Genomic DNA, 25,245 nt, shown 5'->3' with positions numbered 1-25,245 from the left:
AAAAGGAGAAACAAAAAGTGCAAAGTAGAGTAGTGCAGTGTGTAGTGAAGTGTACCGCATGATGATGATGACTGTACCACGAAACACTGATGTCAGCAGGGTGACGATGCGTGTGTTATGGGATCATTGTACCTTTACAAACCTGACAACAAAAGGCAAAATATCGCTGTGCGCGTTCATGTGGTGCTGAGTAGCTCTTTAACGCGCACTGGGACTCTCCCGCCCGTGCCCAGAATGCGCTTTCACCCTCATGACTACCTTTAGCCAATCAAAGCCCGGTACTGTGGACGCGCACTGGCTCGTGGCCGCGCACGTTAGGCTCGAATTACTTAACCGGGAACGAGTACGTGCGCGTACCCGTATTCTTTGTGTGGCAGCGTAGAGAAGCGCCAAAAGAGTGACCATGGCTGATGAAAAACCAAAGGTGAGTGTCTACACATTGTATCTGTGTGCCAGTTTATTTCATCACATCTGTGGCATACGGGTTCACAGAAAAAACGGACATTTTGCACATGTTCTGCTGTTGTTTGTAGTTAAAGTTGAGAGATAATATTCATCTACAAGCTATACCTACTTTGATAGACCGGAAGGTTTGTGAACGCGCATTTACAGACGCGCAGATCGCTGTCTGCCTGATAACACGCAGCCATCCAGCTGGTGTCATCCTCAGTGCAAGTGCATGCCCCGATTTGTGTGTGTGTGTTTATTTATGCATGTGTGTGTTCATTTGTGCAACTCCGAGAAAGTTTGTGCACTCATTTTGCAGACAGTGCAACAGAATATAAAACAGAATAAAGAAATGGAAAATACACCCCAGGAAAGATCTTAAAGTTTACTTTGACATCTTGAAATTCACCATCAAAAACATAAAACATCTGCCTAAACCGCATGATAATACCTGTTTCAACCTAAAACAGCATGATTTATTTGATCGCATTGATTGCCAAGATATTCAATATTATATGTAACATTGTCATCAATGATTTATAAGTCAGTCAGAGTTGCTGAAAAGATCAACATTATCACATTAATGACATATTGGAGGTGAAGTTCACTCACTCTGAAGTAAGCACCTGTTACCTGCAGGGTTGTAATGGTAGATTTTCATGGTACAATAACTGTCTCAGAAAATGTCACGGTTTCATGGTATCACAGTGCACTGTATTACACTATTATAATAAGTATTTTCATATTATTATCATCATTTTAAGAAATGCTTTATCATAATTTCATAAAATATCATGTCCTGATGTACATGAACCTTGAAACCATTTTTAGTGAATTCATGTGTTTATTAATAACACTAATAAGTAGAAAGGGAATTATTTTAATTTAAAATACATATTTAATTACTTTATGATCCATCCATTATCTGTAACTGCTTATCCTTGAAGGGTCACGGGGGGCTGGAGCCTGTCCCAGCTGACTTTGAACAAGAGGCAGGGTACATCCTGGACAAGTCGCAGGTTCATCACAGGGCTGACACAATCACTTGTGCTCACACTGACACCTATGGACATTTTAGACTCACCAATTAACACATAACTCATTTGAGCTCAGAGCCTGAGAACCTTCTTGCTGTCAGGCAGCAGTGCCAACCACTGCAACACCGTGCCTCCCTGTTTTTGAGTGTAATTTATATTTTGCTGAGCAGATTAAAACAAGCTGTAATTTGAAACAAAATATTTTAAGAGCTTGTTTATGAAATGCTCGAAATACTATTATATACTATAATAGCATAAATACTATTATTCAGTATATCATTTTATTCTCAAATAAAACACATTTGACACCTGATTGATGTCACTTACAAAACTTAACTTAAAGTTACTACAAGGAATGTTCATATTTTGTTGATTTTACATGCCCCTGTAGACAGAAGCAGTGTTTCCACTGTACTTACCATAAAATAACATCAAAAATACAATTATTACTACAATTATTTATCTTATCATCACTACTATTTTTTTATTATCACACAGCATTTATTATTCTTTTATTATTCCTTTTTTCTTTGTTATTATTCTACCTAAGCATAACCTGCTTATTCTTACGTCTTCTCAAAAGCACAAGCAAAACTGCACATCCCAAATCCATATCAGCTGTTGTACTGCACTGTATTGTCTTATTGTTAAAATGTATTGACTTCATGATGTATTTGTGTAACTAACAGTAGAATTCAATATTTTTTAAAAATAGCCCTAATGCGGTAGAACTCAATAATGCAGATAAGTAAATGCACACAGTATGGAAACCATCAATTGCGATACCATGGTCTGCCACAAAACCAGCACAGGGTACTGCTGCAAGCCTATTTACCTGCAGATCTTCATCTAACCGCTTCACCTTTTTTTATGCATCAGTTACTCATTTAGTGTAGTTTAGTCTGTAAAATGTCAACAATAATGTTAGTTGCCCATCCTGAATTACAAGAGCCCAAACTGAGTCTAAAAAGTATTCTGTTTATAGTTTAAACAGAGAGAAATGTGCAGTTCTTCACGTCTGTGAAGCTGTAACAACAAACTCTATGGTCTTTGTGGTTGATAAAATCTGCATATTTTTCCCCACTAGAGCTTGCCAGTAACTTTTTTGCTGATCAACTGATTAATCATCTTATTATTTCAGCTCTGGTTCCTTATGTGCCTACTGTTTTATTTTCCCTCTCTCTCTCTCTCTTTCACAGGAGTCAGTCAAGACAGAAAGCAACGAACACATAAACCTGAAGGTAGCGGGTCAGGATGGATCTGTAGTGCAGTTCAAGATCAAAAGACACACGCCGCTCATCAAACTCATGAAAGCCTACTGCGAGAGACAGGTGGGCACGGCACTATGTCCGCACATAACAACCATCACTGATTGATTGTGAACACTCAGGATGATGTTACAGATTCATTTCCTAAACCAGCGGTTCCTGAACTGGGGGGCACAGAGTTACTGCTGGCTGTTACTTTTGTAGAGTAACTCAAGTTTAACAAACAATATAATTACTGTATTGTAGCTCCTTTGCAATTTTAAGCAATCTTGGGTACTTGTATTTAACAGTACTTGTACTTGAATATAGATTTTCAGTACTCTTTCCACTTCTGATTTTACTAGCATTTTCTATAACGTGCGTTGAGACCATGTGTTCTCTCGTCATCGATGACATCTTGTCATCGCCGCTTGGTGACTTAAAGGAGTAATAAGCGATTGCAGCGTAGCAATCGGCCGTCCAAAAGTGATTACTGTAGTCCAGATAGTGAGTTGGAGCCATAGACTGTATATCCTGTTTATGTCTGTCTATCTATGTATCTATATTGAAGCGTGGTTGTTCCTCCCACCCCCTCCTCCCCAGACTTAAGGAAGTTCAGGCAGGTTGCAGGAACACTGCAGGCACGTGACATTTTAATTTGACAATAATAAGTGAATGTGTAAAATCCCACTGCTCTGATAATACACACAGTTTGAGTTCAGTGACTCCATTAACATTTTGCTCAATTTAGCTGTTACAAACATCAGCTCCTTTGAAAAGGTTATTAATGATTTCTTATGAGTCATAAACAGACACTGATTCATTTGACAAATATTCTGTATGAATTTGAACTCTACTTAACATGAAACGATGACAGAAGTTATGGGTCAGAATAGAAATTTCAAAGGACACTGCAGCTGTAGTGTCATAGAAGCAGTATTTCAACTTTGCAGTGTTTCCTTAATCTCTGATAACATATCGTGGTCAATTTCTGATTTATTACAATAAATATATTACAGATTTCGCCTTTAAAGGGTGAGGATATGAACCACCACCAAATCTGAAAAGGAACAAGCAATGTAGTATTCTCAACAGAAAACAGCTGGAAGTTTCTCTGGATTTGTCTCTGGTGGAGCTGTCGTTTTGAGCCTGCTTGTGTGAACTGTTTAGATAGGAACCGCCCCTGACGGCTTTGTAAATCTTTTAGCATGAAAGGGTGTTACATGTCCACTATTATTCACACCCACTGTATGTATTACATCTACTCATTTATTGGAGTTAGAGAACAATATGTTGGGTAAACAGCACAGTCCCTCTTGTAAATTTTAATCAAAAGTCCTGCTGTCTGTTAAATCTACAAGAGTTTTTAACTGGTTACGAAACCATCTCAACTGATTACTGATGCCTCTATATGACCTACATAAATAAACAAGTTATCCTCAAGAAGACTGGATATTTCTCTATTCTTTAGTGCCAGCCGCCAGAACAGATTCTCCTGAAACCAGATGAAACGTGCCTGTGTTTACATTTTGACTGGCAAAAGTTAGTGAGTAGTACATTAGCCAGTTAAAAAGAAGCCGGAGATTTTATTCAAACAAATTTATTTTTGCGTATTTAAAAATGTGGTTATGGCAGTGCAAATACTGCTGCTTTTGTCCACAGGGGCCTCCAAAATCAACAAAATAGAAAAGTTCCTTGTAGTAGCTTTATTGAGCCCCTCTAAGTCCCGCCCCTTTTTGCTCTGTGCTCCAATAACAGTTGAACACACCTCAGTCGACTTTCTGTTTTTCCAGTAATTAATGATTGTTGTAGTTTAGCTAGCCAGTTAGCTAGTGTTTTGCTAACATTAGATGACTTAAGATGTGAATGTCACTTTTACAGGTCCCCCCTTAATCAGAATTAAGTCTTATTTTCAAATATGAGCCCAGCACATAACATATCTAAGTACAGGAAACAGGAAAAGAGAAAGTTGACCAAGGAATGAAAAGGAGCGGGACTTTGGATCTGACCTTTTCACCAAATGCAGTGCATAACATTTGAACGACGGCTCCCTTCCAGTTTTTCTGACCGAGAGCCAGTTGTTTGGTTGTTGAAACAGGAAGAACTGGTTTGAAACCAGCCTTCTGAAAAATGTGCCGCTAAACCGTGTCAGTAAGTCAGCATGCACAATACTGAGGCCCTTGCACACCTGAATATAATGCAGCCGTTATTAACACCTGAGCTGCTCCTGCTGTGACATGTCAAAATGTCTGCCATTAAAAAGGCCTGTCAGAGTGGAATATTTTTGCATAGTACCCATTTATTAGAGTTGTCAGTTTCAAAATGTATAGACAGCATGGGAAGGCTTGGAAGAGCCACGCTGTTAAGTTGCATTTACACCATATGGAAATAATTGTGGGAAGGCAGAAACTATTTGCACCCAGGTCAGAATAGCCAAAGTGCCAATTTGCACCCAGGGTGAAATAGATATATATATAGCCTAGCATGGCAAAGACAAGCACAAGAGACAAACCATGATGTTTCCCTAAACTAACCAAGCAGCTTTGTTGCCGGAACCTAACCAAGATGTTTGTTGGCCTGAATCTGATCCAACTGTGACTGAAAACTGAAAATGATAAATGAAAAACTGTATATAACAGGTACAACTAGCATGTTTATAAGGTCACAGTTCAGTGTGTTGGAGAACTCAGCACATCACATATAAGCCACCTACAGATCCTGCAGGATGCTAAAAGGTCAAACTTAAAATAAAAGCCAGATGATGTGGATTAAAGAGTTATTCATCACAGTCATGTTTTTGTTCATTTTTTCCTGAAAGAGTTATTGTTCATTGTTTATTGGCTGTGATCCAGCTCCGCATTACAGCTCTTCTCTTCCTGCTCAAACACAGTTAGGGCTGCAGAGACGATGCAAATCTTCCCTGAAAAGCTGAACACGGCTAGAGGTTTTTACCTCCCCCATCACATTCAAACACAAACCTCCTTATCTACGTGTCTTTCTGTGATTCCACGTATTAATCTCAAAACGTATCTCATCTTTTCCATCAGCAGTTATCAGCTAAATCAGTTTTGAAGTTGTCCTTCGCCAGGATACTTACTGCAATGGGATGCAGGAATGCTGACTTTCTCTTATGACTTATTCTAGTGCGTTAATATTTGAGGTTTGAAGGTAACTTTTACATTCTGAAGTATCTGCACATAAAAGTTAAGAAGAGGATATTAAATGAAACACGACCTCTGACATTCCTCTCTGTCTGAAAGTCAAATGAGCGTTTAACTTTGTGGAAGAATGGAAACCTGACACCGTTTGTCATGCAGCTCATTTTTAAAACAACAGTGAGAGCCAGATGTTTTTCATTATCTCGTTATTCATGTTTCACTGCAAGAGACAGTGTAAGTCATTATTTTTCTGTGACCCTCAATCTTCAGCCGGCTTACCTTAAACGTGGAAATACTTACTTTAAAGGAGAAATCCATAATATATTTTCTGAGACAAATTATAAAATGACCATGATATGTCATCACACATTAGGGAAACATTGCTAACATGAAATATTCACTTCTCTAACAACTTCTCTTTGAAATTTCTATTCCGGTCTGTATCTTGTTGCTGAACGTAGTAAGTGTCTGTTTATGAGTTGTAATAAACCATTATTAATCTTGTAGAAGGAGCAGATGTTTATAACGGTTAAATTGAACAAAATGTCAATAGAGTCTGGCAAGAACAAGGCAGGCAGTCACTGAACTCAAACTCCAGAGTGTGTGTTTTTGTAGGAATGGGCTTTTATTTTCAGGACAACAGGTTTAGCTTTACACTGAAAGACAGTCGACAGTTATAAACAGCTGATCGGTTTATATTGTAGGACTTGGACAATGTTGCGCTCGTCTTGCACTCCTGCAGCGTTCCTGCTTCCTCAAGTCTGAGGAGGAGGAAACAGGCAGAAACAACTTGTTTCAACCATAGATCATATATTAAGTATATTTTAAGGATATATTAAATATTTCAACCTATTTGATATAATGTCTGTGACTATTTGGACTGCAGTAATCCTTTTTGGATATTATTTGTGATTTATAAATTTGTTTTTAAATGTGCTGCACAAATAAATGTTTTTATATATTGTTAGTAGTAGTTGTAGGTACTAACAGTAGTGGCTTTTACATCCAGAACAGGTTGATGCACCCTCAATTGCAGCATAGCCTGTTTATAGCTGTCACCATGAAGGTGGCATATTCAGATGTTACTTAAGATATTGCAACAAGTTGAAGTAAACTGCAAAAAAGTTACACACAATCTGCCACGTGAAGAAGAAAGAGAATGACATGTTCATAGGCTCAGAAACAGATGCAGTAGGTTCTCCGACTGATTGAAGACAGGCAGAGAGATGTATGAGCAGGCCCAGTGCACCCTCATTACATTTTTCTTCTTGAGACCCACTCAGCTTTAGTAAAAACAAATAAAAACCCAGTGGTTTTATGCATTTGCCTTGCAGTGAATCTCCATTTTTGGTGGTGAAATCATCATGTAGTTCATCATTGTTAGAGTTAACTTGTGAGGTCCTCACCAGAGCTTTTTGTTTTTGTAATCCTGCGTCAGCCTTTAATTTAACATCACAATTGCATCAGGTTCACAGAGGAAAGTCTTTGAGAGGGTGCTTACTACAGTGATTGGAAAATGTCGCTTTAAAGGGCCAGTTCACCCCAAAATCAATTGATCTGAGTTGCAGAGTTTTGGAGATACCCAATATAATGGCAGCTCAACCTCTCAGCTTCTGGTATTCACTGTGCCAAACAGATACATTTCAAAAATTCAACACCGGTGTCTCTTTCCAGAAATCATGACCCAGTTAATCAAAATTATCCATAGACCTTGTTGCACTTTCATGAAGGAAGTAGTTTCTGTCTTTTAGAAAGAAAGTAGTTGCAGTAGATTCTACTATATATGAGTAATAGTTCCTCAATGAAAGTGCTCACAAATAGGTCTGTGGAGTATCTTGAGTAACCTGATTCTTGGAAAGAGATATTACTGCTTTGTTTTTCACATGTTTTTTTCTGGTGCTTTGAACACCACGAGTTCCATTATATTGAAGTGAAGGCAGACATTTCTGTAGTCTGCTCACCAATGTATGGAAATAAATTGGGGTGACGGGGGTGTTGGGGAAGACAAATGAGGTAGTTCAGGTTTTATTTAAAAAAGAATTTGTGCTTGTTTGTCTCTCCAGGGAGTTTCAATGAGGCAAATCAGGTTCAGATTTGATGGACAGCCAATAAATGAGCCAGACACACCAGCACAGGTAAGCGTGAAGTCTTGAAACAATGAGCTTGAATACGTAAAACAAAATTAATGGTGTTACATTCATGACACGCTTTGCCAGGGGTTTATAGCAAACATGCTTCATACCCTTCCACGTGCGTCATCTCTTGTGCTGATGCATCTGTGGAATCCTTATCAATTAAGATATACACATTTCATGCATTCTTTTACATGTGTTTCATGGGAAAGCTTGTTATAGTAATCTTTTTATTATCTTTTTTTCTCTGCAGTGGTAAATGCATGGTGTACTCACAGATATACAATCCCAATTTCAAACAAGTTGGGATGTTGTGTAAAACGTAATTAAAAACAGAATGCATGAATGATTTGCAAAAACTTTTCAATCTATATTCAATTGAAAACAGTACAAAGACACCAAACCTAATGTTCACTGATGTTCAACTGATGAACTCGATTGTTTTTTGCAAATATACTGAATTTGATGCCTGCAACACATTCCAAAAAAGTTGGGACAGGGAGTTGCCTTTTACTGTGATGATATGCAAGCTTGCCATCAAAGCCAAAAACAGTGTTTTGCAGTGGTGCCATTTTGCCTATGCAAACAAATTTCACTTTGGACATACTATCAGCTTTAGGGCACACACCATGCAACTGCAACATGTCAACATGACATGCTCTCTGTGCATGCAGTAGGCTGCATCTCGTCACTTTACACTTACAATAAAGCCAATTTATCCAAGAAAATAAATACACAAGATGCAGAGCAGCTGGTTCTGAAATGTAGCAGAGGTTGTGCAGAACTTCAGTCATATGACACTTTTCAACTGTTTTTTTTTTTTCTCTTAACAGTTGGAAATGGAAGATGAAGATACAATTGATGTGTTCCAACAACAGACGGGAGGCCTGATTTAATCAACCACATGCATCAATATTTTCCTTCTTCACACAGCCAACCTTCCCAGCCTGTGATACACAGCAGCTGCTTCTTTGCAACTTGTCCTCTCGTCTCAACAGAACACCATGCAGAAGAAGTTGTCATTTCTCTGCTGCACATAACTGCTGTATAGTATTTTCATTTTTGCCCTTGTTACTTTTCTGTTTTTGTACATAAACCACATCCAGTTCACCATGAATTCAGGTTTTGTTTGTTCATGTTGTGTTGTGGTGAAAGTCGAGGAGAAGGGATCCTTCTAAGGTTGCAGACAGATAGGACTGATGGGGTGAGAATTAATAAAACTGACTTAACTGATCTAATGTTGCTGTGCTAGGCTTGGTCAGTGTCCAGCAGATCTGTTCTTACATGTACTATTTTGAGACTGGCTATCACTCGGTGAACTATATACCCAGTTTGGGAATGGGGCTGGAATGTCACTTGTTTTCTGTTTTCATCAGAAAAAATATTTGATTTTATACATTTTATATAGTAGTGGATGTGTAGAGAAATGTTTTGAATAATTGGTTGACTAGGCCAAGCTTCAAATTTTGGGAAGCCTGAAGAGATGTTTCAATTCAAAAAAACTGTATTGTCTATTAAGATGCCTGTTAAAATAAAGCTATTGTCTTTTTCCAAACTTCCACTAATTTTGTCTGGCTTTGCAGTGTGATTGTTTGATGGGGGGATAAGACGGCCCTGTTTTCAGTGGACAGTCCACATTTTTCGTGGCCACATTTTTAACAGTGCATTAAAAAATAATGTATAAGAAGGACAGTGAAGGAGATAGAGGGGGAAATGTATCTATATGATTAGAGAGACTGCCAATTTGATGTTTTTTAGATAAAAACAAAAATCAGGCATGCACTGGGAATCTGTTGACCAAAGTCTTTTATCTAATAATGTACTATTTATTATTAATGACTGGAGAGGAAAGAGATGACAGTGGTACTGCAAAGTATGATTTTCTGACAGGTTTTACAAAGATACTTAGTACCCAGTTTTATAATTTGACCTGCATCACAGTTTATTACGATAGAATAGTTACCATGGTCACAATCCATGAACAGGACCATAGCTACCACTGAGGACGAAGGTCATGTCCTTATTTTTTCTGGGTCTGTTTTACATTTCATTTTACATTTTGTAATGTATATATTTCTTAAAATGTTAAGTTAAAGTGTCAGATTGCTAAAACTACTGGCATACATCACGCCACCAGCAAAGCTGAACATCTCTGCATCCACAACTCCTTATAATATGTTCATACCGTGTATCATATTTTTATGTATTGTCTTGTCAAGACAAGACATTGTACATGCTAATTTTAAACTGTTATTCCATGTGTAGCTTTTACATTATGGCTTACTGTTTGGATGGACTTGATGACTGAATTTTAGAACATTGACAGGTAACTTAGGGTGAAACCTGAAAGGTAATGCCATTCTGTTCCCCAATTTGTTTCCCAATGAGATTAATTTGAATGCAATAAGAAGCTGAAGTGGAAATTAATAATTTCATATTGGCCTGTTTTAAAAATTTATTCTGTGAATGGTTTGAGTCCAATGTTAGTTTTGACACTGACATTTCCAAAATGTTTATTGTTACTCTCTAAATGCAATAAAATTTATAGATTTATAGTATAGTCTTACTAGGGGGGCTGGCATTCATGACCTCAGTATATTTAGAACCCTGGCTTCAGTCCTGGACATGAAACTATAATTTTCCTTATTTTTAATGACATAAATAATAACATTGGTTATTTTATTGACATGCTTATCATTAAATTGGAAATGTTGCCTGTTTTCATTTCAGTAATCGGGTCACCTTATTGTTTGACTCTCCTCTGGGCAGAAATACAACCAATATAAAATACATGACAAGAGCACAAGTCCAGATATTTTTTTGATGAGCCTGGAACTTAGTCCCAAAATCTTCACCAGCTGGATGTTAGATTTAATCCACGTTTTTCTTCACTCTTTCAAGCATTTTGCAGATTGCCATGATCAACGCTAATAGATTGGACAGCAGGAAAAAAAAAAGCCCTCAGGGATGTGGACTCAACTGTCTGGATATTCAGAGCCGCCACCAACAAGAGAGGCCATCTCTGCGGTTCTGTCCAATGAGAGAGGAGTTCTGTGACGTTCTGTCCAATCAGAGCGGGTCGAACGCTGGTGGGATGGTCTCGTGGGCTGGCACCGCAGAACCAAGGGCTCTGGTCCTCGTTATGTTTTTCAGTGTCGGGTGGAGTCTACATCCTGTCGCATCTCTGCAGGGAAGGCGGAGGAGGACTTTTTTTTTTTTACATTAGTTTCTCTTTGACTATTTGTCACTGCCAAGGAGACATCGAAATACGCCATTAAAGATGACGACGACCACCACCTTTCAAGGAATGAGCCCTGGCGCTAAAAGCAGCTCCAGGTAAAAAAAGAAGCTGAAAACCTTTCGCCGAGGAACAAAAGAAGTGTGATGCGGGCGAGCCGCTCGGCTAGCAGACGCCTCTTCTCTGCTGAAAGGCAGCGGCTTGCTACCTTTCATTAGCCCGCTGGTGGCATGGCGAGGGATTTTTCTGGATTTAGCTGAACTGTCACATAGTCTTGCTAATTAAGTTAATCTTATTGGGTGACTGATGCGCTATATAGCTTCAGGCTACACTAAGTTAGTTAGGTCTGAGCTGAGAATAATTAGGCATGCTAGTTAAAGGAAAAAGGAGTGGAAGTCGAAGCGCCCAAGGGGATGTTGTTCATCTGTTTTTTTGGGGAGAAAATGGCCAAAGCTAGCAAATGTTACCACTCCACTGGCTGTGGTCGACTACAAAATAACTTTTTTTGTAGTTCAAGGCCGGGTTTCTGTCCTTCTGTCCTTTCTGGAGTTTAATGTTAAAGTTAATGTGGAGTTTGTCGCCATTTTTTCAATAGATGACCAAAAGATACAGCTCAGGAGCAGGAGTCCAAATGTGTGATTGATTGCAGGAAGAATCCTAGACTAGACTTTGGTCTGCATATGTCATTATCACTGATATGGCTCATTGTTGGTCAGGGCTAATGGAAGTTTAGAGAAACTCCGTAATAATGCAGTCTGTCCATTTGTAGTTTGAATAAATATGGCTATGCTTGACGCACAGTGTCTGTTAAATCTTTATGTTAAGGGGAAAATCACCTTAAGAGGGCCACTCATCCTCCAAGCATGCAGTCATAGCTTTCCAGTAAGTGATGCGTCTCGTCGGAATGCATTCCTGCCCCTTTGCAGTGAAAACAATGCAAAGAAAATGACTTTAAATTATGGCTGGCTCAGTAATGGCGCATGATTTCACGGCACATACCCCACATTTTGAGGGAAACTACTACTAGCAGCCTTTTGAAGAGTGATCACGTCAAATCTCGGTCAGTCATTAAGCGTTTTGAAGTCGCATGCTGTTTTCTGATGCTGCGGGGGCTTGGGTGGGGGCTTTGAGCTAGCTAAGCCTGTAAATCTTTTCCTTAGCTCTTTGCTTTTGCTCCTTAAAGCCCCATTTACGAGCTGCTGGTCATTTCTGCTGCTGGCCGACCAAAGGGATCTGTACAGCAGCAACTTGAGCAGAATTAGGCTCAAATCTTAGTAGGCCATCAAAAGCCTCCTCCTACCCTGCCTTATCAGACATGCCATCTTTGGCTCTGTGGCTCAGCTACATCTGCCCTAGCTCCACCTGCCTGAAGCTGCTCTCAAGCTTATCAACGTTAATGCCATTTCATTGATATTATTTGCTGTTTCATTCTAGGGTGGGGTCTGCTGCCAGGCAGCTAAAAGCTTTTCCCCCCATCGCAATCCGTGTGGAAAGCATGAGCTCATCCTCTCTGGCCGGGGAGGTGAAGTCTGGTTTAGGCATTATTGTCACAGCCAAGTGTGACGGACACCGGTGCATTTACAAGAACTGATTGAGAAAATTCATGTCTGTGCAGTCCATGCCATGTGGATTCCCTTCCTCTAGTTGCTTTCTTTGTAGTTCTGTTTCGAGAGCGGAGTTGTTTTTTGGACTCCCATCTGCCCGCCTGGCCCTTGGACAGCTGCTCAGTGTGTCAGCTGGTGGCTTCAGGGACTCTGAGGAGAGGAGAGTTTGCTGGAAAAAAAGAGGGAGGGGTCCAGCAAGGCCTCTGCAAACACATCAGTTTTTGTCGTCCACCCAACTGTCCTTCAGCACAGCAAGGAAAAGGGTTTCCCTACCCATTATCGTGCTCCTTTTGTTCAGCTTGTGGCGCAAGGAATGTCGGTGTGAAGTGGGCTTTGTTTATCATGCACTGGTCCGCATAAAGGCCCTCTATATAGTTCCAGAACAGTCTATTTATTAGGTGACCTACATTTGCTGTGGACCTCAGACTTTTCACCTCTGGTGTGTAATATTGACCCAGAAGGGGGCATGCAATTGAATTAACTCATTTAATAATGAAATAACAATGTAAGCAGGAACTGACACCGACCTCTCTTGTGTCACTGCAAAGGAATCTGTGCTGAGGAGAGGCAGCAGCTAGCCTGCTAACTCTGTGATTATATGCGACTGGAGTCAGCTGCCGGGCAGAGATTGTGACTGTCTGTCTGACAGGCTGACAGCCGGGGCTTAGAGAGCAGAGACCTTGCTGGTAGCCTGTGTGTTTTTGTGTGTGTGCGGTATGTGTATAAAAGGGTTAGGGTGGAGTAGAGAGAAGGCTCTAAGTAGCTTGAGGCGTCCTCGTGTTATATTTGACTATCGATTTTTCTTTTTTTGTACTGTGCAGCTGATCGGTGGCATGTGACATGATGGCCATGTGTTTTACTTTGGCCTGAAGAGTGGGCGATGGCAGCGTGGTAGCAAAATGTCAATCAAACCACATTATAATCAATCTTTTTTTTTTTTCTTTTTTGCTCTTCAGGGTACTACGACCGCCAGGCGGGGAGTCCAGCTTCTCCCTCGGCACAGACGATGCCACAACACCCCAGCGCAAGAGCAAGATGGCCTCGAGCATCTTTGCAGAACCGGACGACCCCCATGCTCATCGGAGGAACAATCCACCTAGTAAATCATAACTCTTAACATATCTTAGCTCATTTTCCATGTGACTGTACAGGGGCTGAAAAATGAAAACAAGAGGGTTTAGATTACAAGGTAACAATAACAGTGATTTCAGGGGATATAAGCACTCATATGAGGACAAGTTCAATCTTGCTAAGCTAGACAGAACTACCAGAAGCCTTAAGTAAGCAAAATACAGCATGGAATTAATTCTTCGAACTTGAGCTCGGAAAAGATACAAACTGGAGTGTTATTTAGTATTTTTCCATTTAGGTTGTCAGAAAGAACATCCCACAAGTGTAATAGCCAAAAAACCCCGGAGTACTGGGATAAGGGTAATTTGAAGCTAGGCTGTGTTAAATGGGATGAGGATCGGGCCTCAATGGAAAGAAATAGGTCAGATAAAAAAAATGTGTCAGTTGGTGAAATGTGTCGCCTTGTATAGGCACGAGGGAAGTTTTATTTTGAGTACAAACGCAACAGCAGGGAATGTGAGACCTGTAAATGGCTCTGAGTTGTCAAGGTCACTGCAAACATACAGCCACAGAGGCTTGAATGAAAAATTAATGTAGTCTGACATTATTGTGCCTGCCTGTATGTTTACAATGAGGGTTCCTATGCAGTATGTAAAAACAGGGAGTTTGATTTTAATCTGTCCAGGTTGAAGTATGGAAAAGTATTGGTGTTTCCAGACTAATGCCCCTTCTCTGTTTTCTAAAATACAAAATTCGGAATCTCTAAAAATAAACTGATCATACTAGAAATTGCATGTATACATAGTATCACAAATAACCAAATAATAAGCTTGTCTGAATATTTACGAGTTATGCGGTGATTGCAGTTGTTGCACTCACACAGTGTAAATCAAATTATTTATATTATTTATTACTGTTTATTAAATATGTTAAAAAATAATATGTGTAGCGTTGCTTCATGTATTTTCTGTTTGGGCAAGTTTTCCAAGGGCTGGTCTGACAATCTCAAAAAAAAAAAAGCCTGGTTGGCTAAGATTTGAAATAGAAAGAGAAAGCTAGTTGCAACATAACACAACATGTCCAGGATAAACTTTCTGGCAATTATTTGGCAACATAATAGCATATGTAGTCAGGATGTTAAATAGATGTTAACAGTTGGATTGATGGATGTCAAATATTTTCTGAAAACTATCTGCCTGGAAAAGTATTGGAATTTTGAAATCGAAAGTGTATGAACCCTTTGAACCGTGTAAAACTTCCGCTAAACATTACTCACTCTTTAGTATGCCTTATCTTTTTAGCTTTTAATTAATCTTTAACCAGCTGGTCAGTGAAAGAAGAAAAGTCAAGCCTGCAGCAGTAGGATTTCATTTCAGCTCATGGCTGTGAGGCTACTCACAAGCCAAGAATCACATGTTTTCACACTGGCCACTTTGTAGAAAACTGTTTGCATGGCGTATCAAATTTTCTGGCTGTGTGGACAATGAAGAATTTACCCTAAAATCATTGCTTCATCCTCTGACCTCTGTAGCCAGCAGCTGCTGACAGCAAAGCCTCTTCCTGCTCGCATTGTTTCTTTTGGGTCTAGGTCAAGTTCAGGGGGGCCTTCTCATAGTTGTCCCACTTTAACGGATACAACTGGATGAAGGTATTTTGTTTCTGCCTGAATGAGCAAAGTTTATTACTATAACAGGTTTTATGAGCATTGTGGGATCTGTCTGACCTGGGTATGAACTCCCCACTTTAGATGAACAGGTGTGTTTATTTTGGCATGCCGTCCAGTGAAGATCCTTCTTGAATACATCTTTTTATATGCTCAATACATGTCTCAACCATCTAGAACAATCTGGTACACTTTGTTAAGAAAGCATTTGGAAGATACGTATTTACTGTCCTGCAGTCCACTGTCCAGTGAAGTTAAGTAAAGTTTACTGAAGTAGACGCGTAAAGTAGTAATGCCATGCTTGCTGAAATACTCTGTTACAAGTGAAAGTCCTGCATTCAAACTGTAAAACAGTAAAAGTACAAAGGTATTAGCAGAGTAATGAATATATTATAACTATTGATGTAGTAATGCGTTCATCACTTGTTTGTATTGCCTGTGCAATAGGAACTTCAACTCCAATTTCATCCTTCAACCCTGTGTTGTATGATGATAATAAATTACCTTGATACCTTAATGTTGTAGCTGGCAAAGGTGGAGCTCATTTTAATTTCTGTATGTACTTCTGGGTAGCTTACCTATTTATAATGTAATACACCATAATTTATTAGTTGATTATATTTTGTATTCATAATCTGAATCTTCAAAGTAACTAAAGCTGTCACATAAATACCAGAGTGTTAAAGTCCTACAAACTAGTATTATAGTATTTGTATTTGCCTCTGAGGTGTAGTAGTACAGAAGTATGAAGTAACAGAAAATGAAAATACTAAAAATTATACATGAATAAATGTTCAAAGATCCATGTTTCACTCTTGGTGTAACTGTTAGCCGTCTTTGTAATAAAACATTCTTGTGCAACATTGTACAATAACATAGTTTGGAACATACTTATTTGGATTTAGCCTTTTCCTGAAATTATAGCTACAGGAAACATGGAAAGGTGTGAACTGTGACAAGGATCCCACCATGGATGTGATGTAAAACAGTGTGTATTCTACAGCAGTGGGCCACCAGGAAGGTGTGTTTTTTTTATTTTCATTAAGCACTTCAATAGATCAGGCCTATTTATTTGGCGGCCGTTTGACGACCTCAGTGCGGTCCTTTGATCATTTCTAAATATGAAAAAAAGTGTAAATAATTTCTTTAAATGAGGGACAGTCTCTGCGCTTTTCATGTTGATGTCAACCAGTGTCGATGGTAAATGTAGTCTAGTGGAGCAATTAATTCCTCAGTATGTGCAATATTCACCAAAAAATTGAGTTCTCAAACTTACAGAGCCATGCAGCAGTACCAACATGTACCAGAATGCATTGCTCTTACTTTCTTGGACAGAACATAGCGTTAGGTAATGAAAAAATACTTATCTAGCACGGTCCCTGGCTACCCAGAGGTGGAGAAATCCAAGCTGGGATAGCCTGTAGTTCTTCCCGCATGAAGTGACAGAACTACAGATTTTGTGGCATTAGAACTCATCTTTTTTGGTCAATGCAGAGAAATTTATTGATTCAATTGACTAAATTTACCATCAACACTGAGTGGACATCCACATGAAAAGTGGTGAAGTTTCCTTTTAAGCACAGAGATGACTGCAGACCTGTGGCACATATTTGTTTCCTATTACATTCTCTAATATTCCAGGTGCCTTCAATATCATATTTATTTTCTTCCAACATTTTTTTGCAGCTTGTCTCATTATAATTGTCAGCTTAGCTTTGTAAACCTTCTATTGCTTTTCAGCGGTCTTTGTTGAAAATTTAATGAAGTCTCTCTAAAGTTTGCTTTTTAAAAATTTAATGAGGGTTCTAACTGTGTTGTGTCAGTTCAGCTGTTTTCATGTGACGATTATGTTTATGCTTACACACAAGCATATTGTTATTCATAAGTCACATGGTGTTTGACAGGTTGTTGGTCAGGATTTTAAGGTTTTCGGATTGCAAGGTTGCTGTTTTGTTCAAGTGCCCTCAAGCTTGTGGCCACATGAGGAGCACTCTGTAATCAGAGAGGAAGCCAAGACTATCAGCAGCAGCATGATTGCTGTTCCTGTCTCCGGGCTGGTTGACCAGTGATGTCAGTGTTATCGTACATTAATATCATGGACCCAGGAGATCTAAGGTTAAGTAGAAAGCTATGTGTTGTTGTGGTGATAACATAATGCATCACTGTCTGGTCTGTGAATCTAGTTTAATCCTCTTCCATTTGCTCACTGTGTGGAGCCAATAATGAAGGAGCTCTTGTTGAGTGATGGAGACTCTCAACAGCGCTGATTCACTTCACTCTATTAACAACAATGGCCACTCCTCCGCTTCTTCGGCATAGTTGTTCCCCTCATGACAAAGACCGTTTGTCCCCTCCCTGGCCCTCAGGCCTGGAGCTGGGCTGTTACCTTATGTGGCTTTGGTTAGCACAGTCTGCTTCCCCACAGCGGGCCAAACACTGTGTTTTAATGCTCTTTCTGCTAAAGGAGAATGCAGCCACTACAGGACTATGTGAGTTTTGGCACTCAGGTCGTCTGTCTGGAAGTGTTCCACTATGTTTCTGGGTCTGTAGCAGACGCCCAAGCGGATTTGGTGATGTTTCCTGTTGGTTCTCAGTGATTTTGTCTCATGTTATTTCTGTTCCAGTTCCCCCGTAAAGCTGATGTTTTTGTCAAATCTGAGAAGATGAATGTTGTGGTGAGCATGGTTAGAGGCATTGGGGTCTCTGGGGTGGCTTTGTGGTTAATTGGATTAGTGTCCATATGGTATGACTCTGCTGCTTTCAAACCTGAGTCATATTTGGCTCTTGTATTTCCTGTCTAGTTTCAATATTATCTACTGGCCGAAAAGAGAAAAATAAACAATAGGGATGTCACAATTTCAATTTTAAGTCAAAAACCAACCAAAATCAATGTCTGGTGAGTGTCCAGAGACATAAAACATTCTTTTGGAGAATTTGAATGACATGAGAAATTGACATGAATGGTCACGGGTATTTATTGGCTCCAGCTCTAATCAGCAGATTCCCAGGTGGACACGCTAATTTTTGTCTGTTTTCAGCAGAGGCAATGACTTAAAGACGGCTGAAAATGAACGTGAAACACTAAAATAAAGCAGAAACCCGAAAGTACAAACAGCGATGCAGGGGAGAAACTAAACAGAGATTCTGTTAGAAACTATGAAAGTATTGTGAGCTAAACACATGGAAACTCTTAAAAGTACCTTTCTCTCTGCTCTCCTGCACACATGAGCTGAGTCTCTGCTTTCCAGTGTACATCAAGAAAAAACAAAACAGAAAGGTAAACTGGTCTCCTTGCAATAGGAAAAGGGTCAGTCACCAGCATTTAGAACACTTCATATATGAGCTAATTTTGCTATAAAAAGGTTTAACAATGACATGACATCAGTACTAAAAAAAATGTCTTAGAATCAAAAGTCAGAAGAGCCATTGTTGATTTTGAGAATCATGATGCCCCTAATAAATAGGCATAATAGCAAGTGGATTGCACTCTGCTAAAATAAGTTTGTTAATCTATCCATCTGTCTCTTCCCTTCCCAGGCGGGGCACCCACAGGGACCCTGTGCGGGGAGCCTTCGGCCCCACTGAGGCGGTGCCAGCAGCCTCTTCTCTTCCCCAAGAACCCTCAACCGGAACTGACCACCATCCACAACTCTGGGGCCGCCCTGGTCTGGAACCAGACAAGACAAGAGGTACCTCTCATTGAGTCTGACAGGCACTGTTTCCAAAACAGAGCCACAGCCTAGTTTGGAGCTGAAAAGCACAGAGTCATAGATTAAGTATAATTCCAAACAGTTCAGTGGAAAATTTCATTGGAGGACAGATGACTTTATCCATCCATTTGAAACTGACCCAGGATGTTGTTTGATAGATATTCTCCACTGGCATTTGTAATCCTTGTGGAGGTTTAATTTTTATTCTGGGAACGTGCCAGTCCAGTCCAGTCCTCACTGCCTGACATGGGAGGATTTTTTTTTTCTAAATGAACAGTTTAGCTGAGGTATAAAGAAACACTAAATCAGAAAATCTGTTAAAAGATATAATGAAAGCATAATGGTCCGCTAAATAAAGGCATAAATTATCTACCAGAAAAATATAATATCTGTCAGAAAGCTCAGTATGTGGTGGAGTGCTTAAAATATGTACTCTAATTACATTACTGAAATATTCCTCATCTACAAGTAAAAATACTGGTGTTAAAAAATGCTCAAAGCTTACTACAAGGAACTTTCGTATTTTCTTTATTTTCGAGGCTCCTATGGGCAAAAACAGAAATGCTTCCACTATAATAACCACAAAATATAATGTCAAATATAAAAATCTCCTCCTGCTTATTTTCAATTCACTGATGTGTGTCGCACTGTAACTTTCCTGGGGAAAATGTAAACACAGTCTTGTTTCATTTGATTTCACAGTGAACTCAACCAGTGACTCAGTTGCAGGCATCAAGATTAACTATATAGAAATGACAGATCGTTTCATAAATGGTTGGGTTTGCATATGTAGTTCATAAAGAGGCATGAGTATTAAACTAAAACTTTTTCAACAATCAGTTAAACACTCCTTGTAGTAGGTTTAAGTAAAACTACACATTATGCAACTCTAAAACTACTCAGATTACAAGTTGCTTGTTAACCATAGATGTTACGTCTTCAAACCTGTGCCTGTTGCAGCCTTTGTTTATTTTTATCACCAATATGTCCTGGTGTTCATCAGCCCATTTTCGTTTGGACGTCCTTATTGGCTGCGAAAATACAGATGAAAGGTCTGGATATTAATTGAAATTGAAGGCCCACTCAGTAGTGAATTATGATTTTAATGAATAAAAATAACAAAGTTGATTGCATACTATAATAAATGCTAAAACACACTACAAAGACTTTTTAACTGTTTATGAAACTTGTCTCAATTTAATACTGATGCCTCCATATGACCTACATAAGCAGAGATCATCCATGAGAAAATCTGCTATGTCGATGTAGTTGATTTTGATGCCTGCCACTGAGTCAGATTCTCTGTGAAATCAGATGAAACAAGCCTGTGTTTACATTTTCCCCAGACATAGTTACAGTGAGCAGTATGTTAGAGAGTTAAAAGGAAGCAGGAGGAAATTTTTATTTGGATGATTTTATTTTTGAAGTTACATTTTGTACCCCAAAACCAAAAATGACTTAATTACATTAATATGAGTAGGTGGCACAGAGGTGTCTATAATTATGTGGAAAAAATACTTTTCTGTTAATAACTGTGTCTTTTGGCTTTGTGGTATAAATAACAACACTTCTTCTCAGAGACGAAGTCCAGACTCGCTGTCTGATCAGGTTACTGTGGTGCCACCAAGTAGATGTAATATGATTCAGACACAGGAAGACATTACGTCCTTTAGGTTCAGTGACGGTATCTGATATCCTTGTCTTATGTTTTCATTGTAGCTTGCAAATGGCCAAGAAGAGGCAAATGATGGTAAGTACCGTCAGCTCTTGAACTGTTTATAAAGAAGCTTTTAAGTCTCTGTCACACTCTCAGTATGTCTAAACAGCAGTGCATGACTTAGATTATTCAGTGAATAGCTCCATGGTTCGCTATAACAGATCAGGTAATTCCACTCCCCCTGCCTTTCAAAAATCAGATTCCGGTGACCAGTCTCGTCCCATATGCTGCTAACATACCATAACTTTTTTTTTTTTTTTTTGTAAGATACAGTACACACCATCTCCCTTTCCACGTTAACATCACATGATCCCTTTGATGTGGTTTCTCCCTGTCATGATGGCGTGATGGTCTGTAGTCAAGCAGCTGTTCTTTGATGACAGGCTTCACTTAGTATGAAAAGCTTTTTATTAACCTCCAGGTGCATATTTGTGAGAGAGTGGCTGGCTCCTCGGTTAATGGAGGGTTCGACCGCACATCTCAATGGGCATTTAGAAATCAAAGCTCATTTATTTATCTGCTTTTGAATATGATTGGAATGTGAGTGCACTCTGAAGTCTTTTATATACGTGTATTAACATTCAGCCTGTATGTTCATCTAAAAATACTAAGCTGGTTTCTTCACATAATGAACCAAGCAAACAACAAGGCCATGACTCGCCTCCTCCTGAGAAAACTGATACTATTACTCAGAGTATTACTCAGAATTATGATATTATAAACTTAAGCATATATTTAATGCATTAAGAGGCAGTAAACACATTCATTGAAAACAAAAAGGAGATGATGGGCTATAATAAGATAAGATAAGCCTTCTCTTATGATTGTCCACTGGCAGTTGCAGACATAAAATACAGTACTTTTCAAAATAATAGTGTTTTTTTTAAGTAAAATACAATGTTCTGCGATGAACTGGCGACTTGTCCAGGGTGTACCCCGCCTCTCGCCCAATGTCAGCTGGGATAGGCTCCAGCAGCCTGCGACCCTTATGGAATAAGCGGTTACAGAAAATGGATGGATGGAAAATACAATGTTTTTTAAAATAAAATAAGAAAACCACTGACAGTTTTTTCTCTTTGTTCTTCACCAGTTTGTGGTTATGATTGGGATGATGGCTGTTATGATGGTAAATTAAATTTCTAGGGTTGAAGGGATGTGATTTGGCTCCTCCCTGCATGACTGACGCTGAGCAGTCACTGCATGCAGCAACTTTGATAAAAAACTGAGAACGTTACCTGAATTAATCCATCGTACCTAATACATCATCATCATCCTCTGTTAACATGTCTCCTCCTGTTTCTTTAAATACAAATGCAACGAGGAGAGAGAGGCACTTGCACAAACGACTCGCAAACTGCTGATGTTACTGTCCAAGAAATACAACACATGTGTTTGGGATGGAATGTGTCACATCTGCACCTGAAAATAGGCTCCAAAAGTCTCAGCAAATCTAGACCAGTGAGTTTAAATATGTGAGCTTCTTGATGCACATTGACCGGGCTGACCTGCGCCGTCCCTGTATCTGTAGCACCAGTCTTAAAACCCATAATTTGTGCAGTTGTCACAGCAGACACTCTGCTCACTCTGATGTCAAGCCAAGAATATTTGAGTGTTCATTTGGCCTAAAAAAGATTTCAAAATCTGTTTTGCCCATATTAGTGACATTTAAGTCAAAAAGTACTCTTGAATTTGTACATTTCTGCAGGAATTCAGGCACTAATGGACAACAAGAGCCCCATTCTTCAGCACTGTGATTTTATTACAGAGCTCTAGCCTTCAAAACCAAAAAGCAGTGACTACATATTGAAGGCATAGTTCAGATGAGCTAAAGTGAGGTTGAATGAGGTACTTGATGATAGATGGCTGTAGATGGCGGAGAAGTAGCAGGACTCGGGTGTAGAACACTAAGCAGTGTACTGCTGTGGACAGGGTCAGCAACAGAAAATATTTTATCTACCTTCTGCAAACAAGATTAGCTAATACACTAACTATCAATAACCTCACACAACCGCACTTCATTATCTCTTTTAAGTCATAATTTAGTTATATCCATATCAAGTTTGTTTTGGCATAAAAAAATTACAGTTTTCTTTGAAATGTATAATTTCTAAGTTGAAGTTGAAACCAAACCAAAGACGCAGAGCAAGACAGCGAAATGCGCTGGTGAGATAGCCACAGCTAGCCTTTGCCAAAGCTAAATTTGGTTTCTTTTTACTCCTGGCTATCAATTTTGATGAAATAACATCTTGGTAATTTAGTTTGTTATACCACAAATAAGGCAGAAGCTAAATCTGGTCACAGCAAATAAGTAATTATTAACCAGTGGGAGATGGAAAGCTGAAAACACTTTTTTTTGTTGCTACTGTGTTTTCCCTCCTTATATTCCCTATAGTTTTTTTTCCAAAGACAGTGTGCGGACAGTGTTTGGGGTATTTTTTTTTCTTTTTTGTTAAATAATCAGTCTAAAAATAACATAAAATGATGGCATTACATCCTGTCCATCTGTTACACAGTTTATGGATTTATCCTGGGAACTTTAAGGCCTTTTTTTCAACTTCAGCTGTAGTTAATGATCTGTGCCTTTGTGGGATAGTGCTGTTTTAGGATATTTTTATTGTATACCTAATAACTTTTTTTAGTTTTAAATCTATTTTATCAGATAACAGGGTGTTTTACTGTGCTAATGTCTATATTTATTGTACGTTTTGACATCCAGAAATAGTCTGTGTTTTTGCATTCATTAAATATTAGCCACTGTGATACGCTTTTGATTAATGTGTTGTGTTTTTGCTTCATCTGTAGAGTGTCCTGACGATGTGGAGCACCGGGAGCAAGAGCAGCAGGAGCAGCAGCAGAAGGAGGTGCCAGAGCCCTCTGACCCGTCGGGAGTTGCCAACGCTGCCACAGGTGGCCGAAGAAACCCACCTGGTGGCAAGTCCAGCCTCATCCTGGGTTGAGACCACTCATTTTTTTTTTTTTTTTGTTTTTTTCATTCGAACGCTTTTTTATTTTTTAAAGATAAATACCCCCCCTCCCACCACTCTCTTCCTCCTCATCAAACTGTCACCTTCTTCCCTCCCTCACCTACTTCACACGCACTCATGCCGTCACGTCCATGGACCCCCGTGTCCTCTCCCTCCACCCTCAAACCTTTTGTTTTGATCCTTTTTTCTATTAAAAGAAGAAAACTGTTGACAAAAGCACTTTATGTATCTCTTTCCCCCCCTCCCTTTTCCATTTCAGCCCATCCTGTAGTGCATCGCGCCTGCTGGGAAAGGCATGACGTTTAGCTTGTCCCTCATTCTTCCCTGTTGTAAATGGTAAAGGAAAAAAATAATAAAAAAGATTTGATGCGTGGATTTCTAAATACAATAAAGATTGATATGAATTTCCTGTGGCCGATTGTTTTTTTTTTAATGTAATAATAGTCATGTTATAGCATTGAAGAAACACTTGTTCAAAGTGAATGCTGCAGTTCAGAAGTGATGTGCATAAAATAATATAGATACCTGCACATGAAGTGTAAAATGTAAGCATAAAATGGACGGTAGTGTAGACTCTTTCTCAGTTTTCATGTGGAGCTGAATATTATTTATGTACAGTGAGATGGAGCCTGAAGACTGCGGCCGTTGAGAGCAGAGACAGGCTCTGTGACTGGAAACCTGCCCAGCCAAAGTAATCACGAAAAACTGCCTCCAATTCTGCCAAAAGAGAAACTGCTGTATCTTTTCATGACATCATACACTGGATATTTGGCTCTCCTCGCGGCGCGTCTGATTTAAGATAGGCGTTGTAGCATTTTGTCGAGAATCTGAGTTTGGATTTTTAAAGCAAAAGTCTGATTCGGAAGGTGAAGTGATTCATGCAGGATGTAATGTTACTTATGCAACTTTATTGTTAACAGCACTCCTCAAAGATGGCTTTATTTGGAAATGCTTGTCTGAGTCCAAGCTTATCTGCCTTCTTAAGCACCGTGAGGAAGGTACAAAGTGGATCCAGTACATCAAACATTCTTTAACAGCACCTCTTGGTTTGATTTAAGTTAGATTTATCAGACAGGCTCTTTTCATACTGCTAACAGTGTACTTACCTATAGAAAAGTTAAGTTCTTCTGAGTTATTTCCCTGGTGGTGAATAATGGCTACACATACATGAATGGAGGATGGCAAAACATTAAATCACCTAAATCCTTTAAGAGTGCCATAGATCTATGAATACCAC

The 25,245-nt window shown here is 39.2% G+C and overlaps 2 protein-coding genes across 2 annotated transcripts; both read left to right on the top strand.

Moving 5' to 3' along the window:
• The first annotated feature begins 267 nt into the window (after positions 1 to 267).
• On the top strand, positions 268 to 9,104 carry LOC146309641 (small ubiquitin-related modifier 2-like). Its single transcript, XM_084744389.1, has 4 exons — positions 268 to 424; positions 2,684 to 2,815; positions 7,953 to 8,024; positions 8,855 to 9,104. Exons 1-4 carry the CDS (start codon positions 404 to 406, stop codon positions 8,915 to 8,917), a joined length of 288 nt encoding a protein of 95 aa, XP_084600515.1. The 5' UTR covers positions 268 to 403; the 3' UTR covers positions 8,918 to 9,104.
• Positions 9,105 to 11,158: 2,054 nt separating this feature from the next.
• LOC146309640 (jupiter microtubule associated homolog 1-like) lies at positions 11,159 to 24,412 on the top strand. Its single transcript, XM_084744622.1, has 5 exons — positions 11,159 to 11,357; positions 13,820 to 13,962; positions 19,135 to 19,286; positions 21,027 to 21,057; positions 23,827 to 24,412. Exons 1-5 carry the CDS (start codon positions 11,302 to 11,304, stop codon positions 23,979 to 23,981), a joined length of 537 nt encoding a protein of 178 aa, XP_084600748.1. The 5' UTR covers positions 11,159 to 11,301; the 3' UTR covers positions 23,982 to 24,412.
• Positions 24,413 to 25,245: the final 833 nt, after the last annotated feature.

This window comes from Lutjanus erythropterus, chromosome 19 (assembly GCF_056507025.1).
Source record: "Lutjanus erythropterus isolate fLutEry1 chromosome 19, fLutEry1.hap2, whole genome shotgun sequence".
In the NCBI taxonomy this organism is placed as follows: Eukaryota; Metazoa; Chordata; class Actinopteri; order Lutjaniformes; family Lutjanidae; genus Lutjanus; species Lutjanus erythropterus.
The sequence above is the reverse complement of the archived record's forward strand: the minus strand, read 5'-3'. Positions and strand labels throughout refer to the sequence as shown.

What these genes read in the sequence shown, in the direction of transcription:
- LOC146309640 (XM_084744622.1), top strand. Translation starts at nt 11,302, where the DNA reads ATGACGACGACCACCACCTTTCAAGGAATGAGCCCTGGCGCTAAAAGC. An exon ending in GGAACCAGACAAGACAAGAG is followed by an intron (nt 19,287 to 21,026) that starts GTACCTCTCATT and finishes TTTTCATTGTAG; the next exon opens with CTTGCAAATGGCCAAGAAGA. An exon ending in CCAAGAAGAGGCAAATGATG is followed by an intron (nt 21,058 to 23,826) that starts GTAAGTACCGTC and finishes CTTCATCTGTAG; the next exon opens with AGTGTCCTGACGATGTGGAG.
- LOC146309641 (XM_084744389.1), top strand. Translation starts at nt 404, where the DNA reads ATGGCTGATGAAAAACCAAAG. An exon ending in TGGCTGATGAAAAACCAAAG is followed by an intron (nt 425 to 2,683) that starts GTGAGTGTCTAC and finishes TCTCTTTCACAG; the next exon opens with GAGTCAGTCAAGACAGAAAG. An exon ending in AAGCCTACTGCGAGAGACAG is followed by an intron (nt 2,816 to 7,952) that starts GTGGGCACGGCA and finishes TTGTCTCTCCAG; the next exon opens with GGAGTTTCAATGAGGCAAAT.